This window comes from Artemia franciscana, chromosome 16 (genome assembly GCF_032884065.1).
Source record: "Artemia franciscana chromosome 16, ASM3288406v1, whole genome shotgun sequence".
Classification (NCBI taxonomy): domain Eukaryota; kingdom Metazoa; phylum Arthropoda; class Branchiopoda; order Anostraca; family Artemiidae; genus Artemia; species Artemia franciscana.
The window spans coordinates 11445840-11459435 of record NC_088878.1 but is presented as its reverse complement, the minus strand read 5'-3'; the positions used below and the strand labels follow the sequence as shown (position 1 = coordinate 11459435).

Sequence of the window (13596 nt, the reverse complement as noted above, 5' to 3'; positions counted from 1 at the left end):
CATCAGTCATTTTAAACTTAAACATTAATAGATTTCTACGTGAACATATATGTCTTAAATATCTTTAATGACGTCACCGTCATAACAAAAATTACGACAACTTCATGACGTCAGTCGACACAGAAACATGACGTCACCTGATCCACAGACAGACAACTTATTTTTATATATATAGATAGATTTAAGGTACTTTTTATAATCATTCTTTGTTTTCTGCTTTATATCCGCAACAGACCCGTTGTAGGTCTACCACAATCAACCCAATTCGAAGCCAAAGTTTTGTCTTATTTTTAAAATTCTTTAATTCAGGATCGGCAGTCCATATAGATTTCCGCGTTTTTATACGAATACGTTCCTCTGGAACCGCAATTTTTCAGCTTCTTTCATACATCTAATTATATCATCATAATATCTATCAATATCACGTTTACTACCCTTTACTTGCAATTGGAGTAGATGATAAGGGACACGAATACAATTAAGCAGTGTAGATAAAGACAATATATATAAAGCAATATCGGCTCTTTTCCAATTACTACATTAAAACCATTTAAAATTCCCAATAGGGGCAACATTGCAAATGTTACGTTTCAGTTTAGTAGTAAATGAAAGCGATAGATGGTCAATGTCATCAGTCTCAATATCAACATGAATAATCGAGTATTCGAGCTGTGATGAACTGATTATATGATCAATATTAGAAACACTACCAGATTGATGGATGTAGGAGTATGATAAATCTTTCTTCAGAATCACGTAAGGGGGCATGCAATCCAATATTTCTCGGGATCGATAACTTTGTTCATCCAAATCCGTGTTAAAGTCACCAACAACTATAAAATCAAGTTTATCTTCCTTGAAACGATTCATCACGGACTTTAAAGATTCGCATGTAATAGCAACTTTATTTATTGACTCCCCTGTATTATTTTTATATGGAAGATAAACATTAGCAAACGCAGTACTATTTACTCAAACAGAAAGAATGTGCTTATCCGAATAAAAAAGGGATGGGTTCGAAAGATCAATACTTTTTTTTAAAAATACAGGCCAGACCTCCAGAAGGGTGGCCACGCGTGGTAACTGCATCAGAAGTAAAAACCGAATGAACAGAGCTTCGATGAAGGAAATTTCTGCTAGAACTGCCTGCAAGAAACAAAGTTTCTTGCAGGCAGATAACGTTGAAGTTCTCGTACAGATTGTCAATATAAGAATTTTTATTTTTTGTGCCATTGATATTGTGCGATATGATTGTAGAGGTTTGTTGACTAGCAAAACCACGGAGAACGGAGCATGACATGCTAAAGGACACGTGTTCACCATTGCAATTGGCACATTTTGGTGAGGCATTGCATGGATTTTCTTTTGTACTAATATGAGGGCTGGCACAACGAGCACATTTGGGCGCAGGACTGGGACAAGAAGACTGGAAGTGATGGGGCGATCGGCACTTAAAACAACACTTTGGAATTTCCTTAAACTCGCTCAGTCTAAAGAATTCATAACCAATTTGTACACCGTCTTTGAAATAAGCTGCTTTAGCAAAAGAATCCACAAAATCAAGCTTAACTCTTTTCGAAGAGCCCAGCCTTTTGGCAGCAACAATGCCGCTACAATTTGTGAAAGACTGAATCGCATAATCCTCTGGAACACCTTTTATAATGGCCGAATATTTCTTAGAAATTTCTTTGGTTGACGTACCGGCGAGAATGACGGGAACAGATGCACGGAAGTCTTCGGCAGCAGATCTATCAATATTTACATACCACTTATCGTGAACAGGGCGAATACTGGATACAAGTTCATGGTCACTGATTTTATCAATAGCGTCTTTCCTTTTAATAGGATCCGATAGATGAGACGGTACTCGAGAGACGACAATAGTGGTTGACTGGCGATTGGAGCCTACAGGTTTTGGTAACTGAGGGTAACTGAGGCTATAATTGTCCAACTTTGCTGACACAATTTGAACAAGTTGATGAACTTTGGAAACTTTAGAGGCTAATTGTGAATAGGCCACGGCCGGCAACACTGGAACTTCAGTTGGAAGTTTAATAACATAAGGTGGCATAGTGATGCTAGCTTCATCACACTTCTTCAAAAGATCGAGCATGTCCTTAATATTACTGGTTGCAGACTTTGCACCACTGCGGCGAGGGGGAACTCATTGGCAAATGAGTTTTTTCTGTCTTTCAATTATTAAGAAAAGACATTTTCTAAATATTGTCTATTAAGTAATATCTCTCCTCTCAAAGAAACGGTTTTGCGGCAAGGCCTGAAGGTGTAAATGGCATCAAAGGACAGTATAAGTCTACACAACAAGTTTTAGTATTTTACAATGATGTAACAAGCTTAAGTTTTTGCGGTTAATCAAGTGGGGAGAAGGTCAGTAGCCTAACTACTTTTTGTGGTATTTTTTTTTTTTTAAGTTGGACTTGAACATTCAATTTAACTTTTACTCGTTTTAAATTTATTTATTCATCTATATTAGTACCTGCTATCCCTATGTTTTCTATGATTATTTATTTTAATTTCTGTTCAATTTCGGTTTTATTTATTATTTAATAGTAAGTTTTGGTTGTTTTAAGTTTGAATTATTATAGGAATTTATTTCTGCTGGTCGAAAATCTTCTTTTTGAAGATTTTTTTTATTAATTTAATTTTTCTTAATTTTAATTTTTAAATTTTAAATTTTAATTAATTAATTAATTTTTCGCAAGTTTTTCATGTCTCCAGCGTAAGAATTGAAATATTTAGTTCTAATTTAATCGTTCTAATTATTGGCTTTTGATTTATTTTTCAACAGCCCCTCAACTTTTCCAGGAATTTTCAACTAAATGTCTTTAGCCGTTCCTGGGATATTTCAGACGCGGCTTTAATTTAGTTTGATTTAGTGTCTTTCGATTTATTTTAAAATCCCCCTAAACACCCAATGAAGGTACAAGCACAGTTCAATGTGGTCTCAAATATTCAAGTTGATGTCCTTGACGTTCCCGAGACATTGCTGATGCGTCCTTTTGACAATCAGCCTGAGCATAGTGTAATTTCATTCTTTTCAACATCCCTTAACATTCTCCAAAAGTAGTCACAAATAAATGCTGTACCAGTTGTAAGTAGTCGCAGTCACAGTCAAAAATTTTTCAATCGGAAGTAGTCACTACTGCAGTAGCAACTAGTAGCATTTTCAGCCGCAATAATGACAGTAGTAACGGTCCTGAAAGTTATACCCTTACCTTTACCCTGTGCTTAAAATACTGCAGATATACCTTTTTGATAACTTTGATGCAGATAGTGTCTTTTTATTTAGCTCAACATACCCTTCAATATTCCCTAAAATTTTACCTCAATACCCTTAGTCTTTTTGAACGGACCCAGGATCAAACATTTTCCCCTTTCCCAAAGGTCAATCCTGCATTATAAATTTGGACAAGATTGTATAATTTATAATTCTTGCCCCACGGTCTGTGGGGGCATGGCATCCGCTGGGGCTAGGCTTTTAGACCTTGTGACTATTTTGAATAAAATGACTTTTTAATATTTTTATGAGTGTAAAGGGGAGCATCTTAAAGGGAAAGAGCAGAGGGAAGCTGGTTGTTCTCTCTTCCCTTTTCAACTTTCTTCTCAACATGATTTTGAAGTTCCATTTTAATACCCTTTCTTAAATATTGCTATTGTACCTTTTAGACAGCCCTCTTGCATATAGTGTGTTTTGATTTTGTTTGACACCACCCTCAACATTTTCTAAAGGGTTTACCTTAGTATCCTTAGCCTTTTTGGAGACTCAGGATTATTTTGCCCCTTATATAAACACAAAGGGCAACTTATGTAATAGAAAACACTTGCACTGGGTATTAGGGGGGTTTTGTTTAAACTTAATATCTTAAGCCGTTCTCAAGATATTATAAATACGCATTTTTGAAAAACTGAACGCACATAGTATCTTTCATTTAGTCGAAAATACTAATCAACATTCCCCAAAATTTCACCTTAATACACATAACCTTTCAACCTTCCCGAATACAATCAGAACCAAACATTCCCCCCTCTGCAATTCAAAATGAGAAAACTGAATAATTTACAATCCTTTCCTTGGAGAGCTTTGGGAGCATTGAATCTTCAGAGGCACAGTTACTAGACCTTTTGCCTATTTTGAACAAAATCACTTTTTCACAGTCTTGATTAGTGCTTCGGGGAGGGGGCATCTAAAAAGGGTAGGGGGCTTGTAGCCCACCAATCACTTTTCAACGTCCCCATCAACATATCCAGTAAGTTTCTAATTAATGCCTAAACCGTTCCTTAGATATTGCTGGTATGCTCTTTTGGCAACTAGCATTCGTAGTATGTTTTGATTGTGTTTGGCATTCCTCTCTAGAGCTGAGGAGGGTCATGTCATTCCCATAGGCATAATTATTTGACATTTAGACTATTTTGAACAAGATGCCCATTTCAAAATTTTAATCAAATGCTTTTGGAGAAAGGGCATGGAAGGGAGGCTGACAGCCCTCTAACCACTTTAAAACCATCCCCTAAACATACCTTGAAAATTTCAACTTAATACCCTGAGTCATTATTAAGATATTGCAAATCCAGTTTTGAAAAACTGGCTGTAAACTGTGATTTTTGATTTGTTTGAGTTTTGTTTGAGTGGGCTGTGGGGGTATGACATCCCTGGCGGCACATCTACTACACCTTTTGACTAGTTTCTACAAAATGATATATACAAAATTTTGACCGTTTGGAGGTCAAAATTGTTTTCATTTGACTTGAAATTGAAGTTTTAATACCTTTTTTAGGAGTCAAAAGTGATTTTAGAGAAACCTGCCCCCCCCCACACATACTCTCATTATTACCTAAACGATATTCTATCAAAATTTGGAGATAGCAAATTTGGTCATTGTAGTCGAAGGGTCCTGATATTATGTCTTTGGGGAAGACAATCCCGCCCCCACATCTCTCAGGGCAAGGGTTGTAAGTTATGCCGTGGAGCATTTAAAGCCATATGAAAGGGACGGTGGTTTAACTTTAGAAGAAGCTCATTTAGTTGAAAATAGGAACTTCTATTTCTTTTTTAAGGCGTCGAAAGTGATGGAGGACATTTAGCCACCCCCCCCCCGACAACCCTTTTTTTCTTCAAACACATCTGATTAAAATTATGAGATAGCAATTTTGCTCAAATAGTCCAAAGAGCATGTAATAATGCCTCTAGGATTGACAAAGCCCCCAGTGCGCTCGGAATAGGGTTGTAAGTTATACCATGAGGGTTTATAAAGTTCTTATGGAATGGACGGTCGTATAAACCTTAGGTGGAGCTCATTTGATTTAAAATTCGAAGCTATAGTAAACTTTTTATGAGTCAAAGTGATTTGAGCGCAACCAGCCCCCTCCCCTCTACGCTCATCACTTCCCTTAACACCTCCAATCAAAATTTGGAAATAAAATTTTGTTCATCGTAGTTGAAGGGTCCAAAAATTATTTATGGGAAGAAGACCCTCCCCCCTATAGCTCTCAGGGCAAGGGTTGTAATTTATGCCCTGGGGGCATGTAAGGCTCTTATAGAAAGGGTGGGTGTATATGCTTTGAAGGGAACTCGTTGGATTGGTACTCAGAAGTTCCAGTTCCCTTTTAAGATTCAATAGCGATGGTGGTCAAATAGCCCCTCCTCCAACTACCCTTCTTTTCCCCAAATGTGTCTTATTGAAATTGTACGATGGCAATTTTGTTCAAAATAGCACAAGGAACAATAACAATACCTACAAGGTCGAAATAACCCCCCAGAGCTCTTGGGCAAGGGCTTTAAGCTTTACCCTGGGGGATATAAGGTTCTTATGGAATAGTTGATCGTACTAACTTCGGATGGATCTTATTTGATTTAAATTGGAAGTTATAGTGCCATTTTTAAGATTCAAAGTGATTTGACATAGCCCCTCCCACGCTAATTATTCTCCATAACTGGGTCACCCTCTCCCGGGGCCATAAATACAGGCGTAGGAGGAAGAAGACCCCTCAAATGTACACTCAACAGGGCCCACTGGCGTATCCACACATCCCACGAGTTAGAAACTTTTTCCCAGTAATGGGTTAAATTGCATGGTGACGCAGAACACCATCGTGGGAGGAGTCTCTATAGGAGGACAATTGTAGCAGGGAGTAAGATCCAGATCTATGGACAGCGGCATCTGCAAGGGCTTCCTCGACCCTCTGGGGATACCTACAAGACTTGGGACCTTGCTGTCAACTCTATTCCCAATTGAGGAGTGTCACCCCTCGAGAAAATTATAGCCTAGTAAACGACACGGCATTCGCCAGAGATTCTGATTAATGGATAATTCTTCTGGGCTTTGTCTGTTTTGAAGGGCGTTTTTGGGCTGAAAAACCTCTTCCTCGCTGATTTATCTACTATGGGTTGCCTCCCCGTAGTAGCATAATATTTGTAGGCATGAATATATAATGAGTCGGAGGTAATAGGCTTGGGACTGTCTGCGCAGGATTTCGACTCTTGTTGATAGAAAAGCATCGCCAAGTGCTGAAAACCATGTAATGACCAAGATGGACCCAGGACTGCAAAAAGCCTCCATTCATACTGGAGGTCAAAAAGGCTTCTTGCTCTCCGGTTCTACGCCAGCTTAAGCGCTTTGATATAGACTTGAGAAGATATATTGATCCCTGTCCTGCACTGGTATCCGGGATCATTGGTTTCCCTAAGGCCAGACAAAAATGACTATCGTATTGACATTTTGACTGACGAATTCAGACGATTCGAACTGGACTCATTTGGAGTTTCGAACACTCATATCTCAATGGTAGGAAGCATGAAATTAGGTGATATAGAATTTGTTTACTCAGGCAGGAAGGAAGGGGTACATAGACATTGAGTAGTGCTCATGATGAATAAGGAAGCTGCTAAGTCCTGCTTAGGTTTGGAAGTTATGAATAATAGAATACTAATTGCTCATTTTATGACTAAAATGTTCATAGTATCAGCTATAGTAGTATTTGCACCAGTTGAATCGACTGACGGAGACACTAAGGACTCAGATGAATTTTACTTATATGTACAGGAGGAAACAGACAGGGTCCCAGTAGAAATATGGTGTTCTTACTAGGATATTTCAACGCCAAGGTCGGTAGAAATAGGCATAGATGGTATCCTATCCTAAATAAATTTGGTGTAGGAAAAAAATAGTAATGGCTACAGACTTTTGCAACTTTGTAGGTATGACAATCAAGTTATAACCAATACGGTGTTTAGTCATAAAATGGCCGATAACTTGACATGGTACTCAGATGACGGTAGGACAGCAAACCTTATTGATTATATTATAGTAAACCGAAGACTGGCAGGATCAATACAAGGTACTATGGTATATAGTAGTGCTGTTATTGATGTTAAAAGTAAAGATCACCATCTACTAGTCTTTAGGGTTAATTAAAATCTGAAATTTCGGAAGGGTAACTACCTCCCGGGAAGTTATGATATTGGTAGAATCCAGGATGAGAATTTGAGAGAAACTTTCCGGGAACAGATGAATACTAAACTTGAGGGTTTAAAATTTGACAATGTGGAAGATGGTTGGAATTATTTTAGAAAAACAATTTGTGAAGTTGCTGATGGTGTATTAGGGAAGAAAGTTAAGACTGCAGCTAGGAATATTAATGAAAAAGCTTTATGTTTAATAGAAAGAAGAAGGGGTTTGTCCAAGAAATACCTGAGTGATGGATCATATGAAAGCAAAAGAAATATAAAGAAAGTGGAGAAAGCATTAGAATATGAACTAAGGAGGTGTGAAGTGGAGGCCATGGATAGAATTGCCGATGGCCTGGAAGATGCAACTAGACGGTATAATAGTAAAATATTGTACTGGCATGTTAAAAAATTAGAAGGGAGTAGTCAATCCGACTAGTCCTAGTTAAAGATAGGAACGGGGCCACAATTAGTGATAAGGAAAGACTTAAAGAGATATAAGCTGAACATTTTTGAGAATGTGCTAAACCGTGATACAGTTGCAGGAAAAGATACAGAGGAAAATGAAGAAGTTTGTGATACTTTGGATGTGAAGCAAGATTTGTTTTGTGAGGAAGAGTTAGCCCCAGTACTAAAAGGACTAGAAAATATTAAGTCTCCAGGTGCTGATAGTGTGGTAAATGAGTTATTTAAATATTGTGGCTTCGAGGTTAGAAATAAGTTACTGAAAATTATGAATATGATATTTGAAAAAGGGGAAGTACATAACAATTTTAGGAAAAGCTTAATTAAACCACTAAAGTGAGTGTGGTAACTATTGAGGAATTAGTCTTATCTCTTTAGGTTGCAAATTACTCAATAATATGATACTTTTTAGACTGAGAGATGCTGTAGACAAAGTTTTAAGAGAAGAACGGTGCGGCTTTAGAAAACATAAAGGATTAGTCAACCAAAATTTCACTCTTAGGTTAATAATTGAGAAGTGCCTTAGCTTTCAAACAGTAGCTGGTTTTGTATTAAACCAGGAGTTAAGCAGGGTTTTGTTCTATCCCCGTTTATATGGATTTATATGGATGTTTTTGATGGACTTTGTCTTAAGGAGCATAGGAAAGGCAATGGGAGACCTCGGAATCAAATGGCGAGAAAAACTCTCCTTGACTTAGATTATGCTTATGATTTAAGCATCCTAGGTGAAAGTGTGAGCAAAATGAATGAACTTTTAGAGGATTTTTTAAGTCAGGGTGCTAGATAGGGCTTGAGAATTAATGTTAAGAAGGCTACGTTGACAAGGCTAGGAATAAGTGAAGATGGAAACGTGACGTTGGGTAATAAAAAGATTGATCAGGTGGGCAGCTTCACTTACCCTGGTAGTATTATTAGTAAAGACGGTGGGAACAGTGAAGATGTTAAAGTTTGAAGGTGTTGTGAAGATGTGAAGATGTTTAATATACATGTGCTGATTTTTATTCCTTAAAATATTAATAATATTTGATTACTAAAGATGTAAAAATGAAAACGTTAAAAAAAAACCAGTAAAGTGCAAATTATGTTTTGACCTTGGGAAGGCATAGGGGTAATGTCCGTTTGTTTTGCGTTTCATTTATTTATCGATGCTGACTTGTGGTAGTTTAAGAAGAGATTTTGTCAACTGCATAATTTTATCTATAAACTATTTTTCTAATAGGAAGGGATCTATTAATCTATTTTTAATCTTAAAATAAATTCAAACTTTATTTATTGAAAATGTTATAAAACTGTTGTTTGGTACGCAGGCCTTCTAGAATAACCCTGAAAAGAGTTAATGAATCAGTTTTCTAACGTTTCTTACAAGTTTTTTAGCAAGATTTGACCTATTTTTCCCTATCTGGGGAACAAATAGAAATGTCACGCTTGACACCAGGTTTAAGTTGGCTCCATTTGCAACTGAACTACTGAAACAACCTTATCGATTGACAAAAGTTGGAACTGTACGAAGATACAAGAGGGCCAATTCCAGAAGATCTGCTTGTGAGCCAAGGGAGAAATCAATGTTGATTGTGATGAATGTTGATTGATCAATGTTGATTGTGATGAATGTTGATTGATCAATGTTGATTGTTGATTGATCAATGTTGATTGGTCAATTGTTGATTGTTGATTGATCAATGTTGATTGTTGTGAGCCAAGGAGCCTCAATGTTGTGTTTCGATCAACTTAGCGTACAATAGAGAATAGAAAGTGGTCTAATAATTTGAATTCCCTAATCATCATATAGGATTAGACATGATTAAAACAACCCTCTAAATCGCTGATCGCCCTATTTACACTTATAAATATTATTTAATCTACAGTAATTGCTCTTCAAACTCAAATCAAATCATCACAACAATGAGCATTAAGCTTGTAGCTTTTATTTAAATAATAAGATTTTGTTATGAATACTTCAGCCAAATAATTTTGTGTTTTAGATGGAGTAAATTGCACATCTTAGTTGCCAAGAAAAAAATACAATGACTTTTGAAAAGAAAATACAACATCAGAAAAGTAAACAACAGCAGAAAAAATCAAAATACAAGTTCAAAAATTGTGATTTGGGACTTTTGAGCTTTATTTATGTGTATGTATGTTTATATTTACATATAAAATATTGGATTTAGATTCAATTTCAAGGAAACGAACAACCCAGGGGGCTAGTGTGGTCCTCAAATTGGGCAAATCTATGGTACATTTTTCATTTTTGGACGCTCAGTCAGGACAGCGCCGAAGGAGCGATAAGAGCCACTACTAGCTAGGTGGATCCGACACTGGATTTGTAATCCTATGTCCTTCAAGGTGCGGGTTCAAGTTGTGTTGTTGCTACAAATTTTTTTTTTAGTAATTCCTGGTTTGGGGTGAGGGTCAGTGGCGTGACTGGCCAAGCTCAGCCGCAAGGGGTGTAAAGACAATGGGCCTTTGAGGTTTGCCCCCTTGATCTAGTTGGGTCCACCCCGTATTTTTATTTAATTATTTTAAGCGGGTGATATAAGATGGTCCACTCCTTTCATATTTATTTAAATTCAATTTAAAAGGAACTATTATGTTAAATTAGACAATGAAGAGATCAAAATTGAAATCCCTCTTTCTCATTTAAAAGGGGTCTTGGTTGTCAATGTTTATTGTCTCAACCATTTTCATTGAGTTTACTTTCTATTTTAAATCAGTCTATTTTCCATTTGTATTTGTGTTTTTGAAAGTGACTTCTTAAATACATATTGTATTTTTTTTCTTTATCATTCAGCAGTTGATATTGCCACGCGTCTTTAAAAAAGAAAAAAAAGAAAGACAGCATATGTGCGCTTATGGTGTTAAAAGTTTTTGTAAGTAATTTAATCATCAGTCACACATTTTATTCATACTAGAGTAATTTTAACAAGTAGAGCTAATGGCTGTTTCTTTCAAGAAGCTTAGCTTTGTCAGCGACATCTTTTTGCAGCTTAGAGGAAACATATACGTCGGACTAGCAAATAGTAGTTGCCAACAATGGACGGGAACACACTGTTGACTGCCAAACCTGATGTAATAACCCATGAATGCCTAGAAAGGTTTAAACTGCGATTCAGGAATTTAAAAGAACGTACAGAAATAAAGCAAAAAATTGTAAAATCTGAATCGTCCCACAATGATTTGTTAAATGAACAAATTAACGATTTTTTTTTCACTTCAAATCTTTCGAGTCCAGCAATCAAAGACCATCATGAATTGTCTCCAGGAATATTTTGTTTTTATTCAAGAAGTAATCTAATAATTCCCAATTGCAGGTTTATGTTATGCTGAAGAATGAAGCTCAATTGTAAAAATAAATTGTTACAAACAATTTTTACTTTAGAAACATGTCTTACATAATTATCCACATAATTATACTTTTTAGGGATGAAAATTTCAAGTATGGTCTTAAAGCCCATTCAATTTGAAGCATTGTCTCCATATTTTGATAATTTAATGGTGTCTGCACCAGGGGCCAAGGATCATGTGCAACTAGAAGTCGGTATGGACGTAATATCAAATGTAGAAAGTGAAGTTAGACAGGATATGACAATAGCTTTGGAAAAATATGTGAACGAAGCTCTTGAAGTAAGTACTGAGAATGTTTTCATTACATAGTAAAATTCTAAGTTTTGTGGAAAGTGAATTTGAAAAGCCTTGAAAGTGGAGAAAGTGAGGTTAGACAAAATGATAGTGGCTTTGGAAATTTAATGAATGTAGTTCTTAAATTAAGTACTTTGGATCAAAATATTACAATTTTCCTCTTGAAGGCAAACGCAATCAACATAAAGTTAGAATAAGTGAAAGACTAATGTGATACTGGCGGTTTAATCTTTTTGTGTTTGCCACCACAAAAAAAAGAGATTAAAACAGAAAATTTGTAGTGCATGTGAGCATACCAAAATTACTTATCCTACAAGCCTGGTAACTTTTTCATAGCGTTTCATGAGGCGTAAATGGCGTCAGCAGTTATGAGGTCCAGGTTAGCTGCTTGAAATGGCCTGGATCAGCGTTGCCAACGCGGTACAATTGAACCGTTTTACGTCAAACCGAGAGTTCCAGGTACTATCTAGTACAACTGGACAATCATTTGGTATAATACAAATTTGTGGGAAAATTTTGGTTTTACTTGGTCCTTTCTGACTTAGATATATCTGTTCAAGTTTTAATTTTATTGAACAAAATTTCTAGTTACCACAAATTTTAACATGCTGTTCAGATGGTACAGAATAATCTCTTGCGCTCTAATTTTTATTGGAAAGCTGGTAGAGTTTATGTTAAAGCGTTGACAGCGCTAGTCTGAATTAGTTGTTGAACAAGCTATACCTGCCAGCCGCAGAAAGTATAGGCTAAGCATGGATAAATGAAGATAATTGAGGTCATGTGTAAGAAAACACAATTCAATTACTGCAAAACCGGAAAAAAACATATGAAGGTAGAGGCAGAAACCCAAGAGAGACAATAGCAGTGAAAAGAGGTTCATCACCAAGAATCTTAAATAATTTAAGTTTACAAGGCAATAGGCTTGCCATCATCCATAGATATCCTCTTATTTCTCCTACTAAGAGCTAGTGCTAGTGCTAGCGAACCAAGTGCTGGCGTTTCAGCTAGCACTTGAGCGGATAAATATGTGTTGCTGCTTATAGGTTACATCCGGGAAGTTAAGTGAAGCCGGATAGGTCGAAAAAGGGTTTTCTGAACGTAATCTTAAAGTTAAACTATTTTTCTGTGTCCATGGTCTGAAATATTGGTAGACATTTCCACTTGTATTATCTAAAGAAAAAGTATATACTAAAATCATACGTGCGTTTAACATTTTCTTGTCTTAGGTTTAATTATCAGTTTTTCTTTGACAGCTCTTTATCCATTCTACTTGTTCGTGTTTTCTATCTGCATCCATTCTACTTGTCTGTGTTGTATGTGCTTCTATGTACGAAAACGGCTTTTTTTTTTTTACAGTTTTCGTATTTCCGTAATTTCTATGTAAATAATTCTAAACTAAAGCGTTTTCTTTTCCAGTCGCTGTCAACAACGCCACCTACCAGAACCTTGTCAGGCAATTGATCCGTATTATTTGTTGTAATTATATTCATTTGGGGCTGTCTTACAGGAACGTAGCCAGAACATTATTTAAACATTTAGGCAGACTCATTTCAAGGGGAACTAAAACATCAGCATGTAATCTTGATGTTCAAAACGTACACACATGTTATTCAGTATTGTAAGGTCGTGACTTATCCAAGTCTTACCTTTGGCTGCGCCACTGCTGTGTTAGTACAGGTTGTCAGTTATCAATTATTATGAATTTTGTAATTGTAAAATACGGGTTCAATAAATGACTTGGTGAATAGCCTTTCTTTTGAGACCCCTCAAGTGCCGCATAATAACAGTTGTAAAGGTCTTTCAACTTAGAACTGATGTGTCTTACTTTGAACTTTAAAGGTCTTAGGTCTTATTTAAGAAATTCTCTTGTGAGTCAAATTATTTAACCAAATTTATGTAGACACCTCTCCATCAGACACAGAAAAAAACATCTGAGCAAGTATATTTCTAAATCAATTAATTTCATGAAAAGTACACGGAAAAAATACCAAAGTAGAGACTGAATTGTTCCTACTATCCTTGAAAAGTAC

General features: G+C 36.3%; 1 protein-coding gene and 1 long non-coding RNA gene across 3 annotated transcripts in view; one reads left to right on the top strand and one right to left on the bottom strand.

Annotated features, from left to right (window-relative positions):
• The window catches only part of LOC136037072 (uncharacterized), a 43338-nt gene that overhangs the window by 24712 nt on the left and 5030 nt on the right, over positions 1-13596 (top strand). Inside the window, exons 5-6 of one of the 2 annotated variants that reach the window (XM_065719516.1) lie at positions 11349-11551; positions 12983-13313. In XM_065719516.1, the coding sequence (XP_065575588.1) occupies positions 11349-11551; positions 12983-13027 (248 nt within the window). In that variant the 3' untranslated portion in view covers positions 13028-13313. Of the gene's footprint in view, positions 1-11348; positions 11552-12982; positions 13314-13596 lie in introns of those variants that run through there. The other variant, XM_065719515.1, reaches the window with a different exon arrangement.
• Positions 9909-13596, bottom strand: part of LOC136037073 (uncharacterized) — a 32254-nt gene continuing 28566 nt past the window's right edge. Inside the window, exon 3 of the long non-coding RNA XR_010619858.1 lies at positions 9909-11014. This is a non-coding gene — a long non-coding RNA (uncharacterized LOC136037073). The remainder of the gene's footprint in view (positions 11015-13596) is intronic.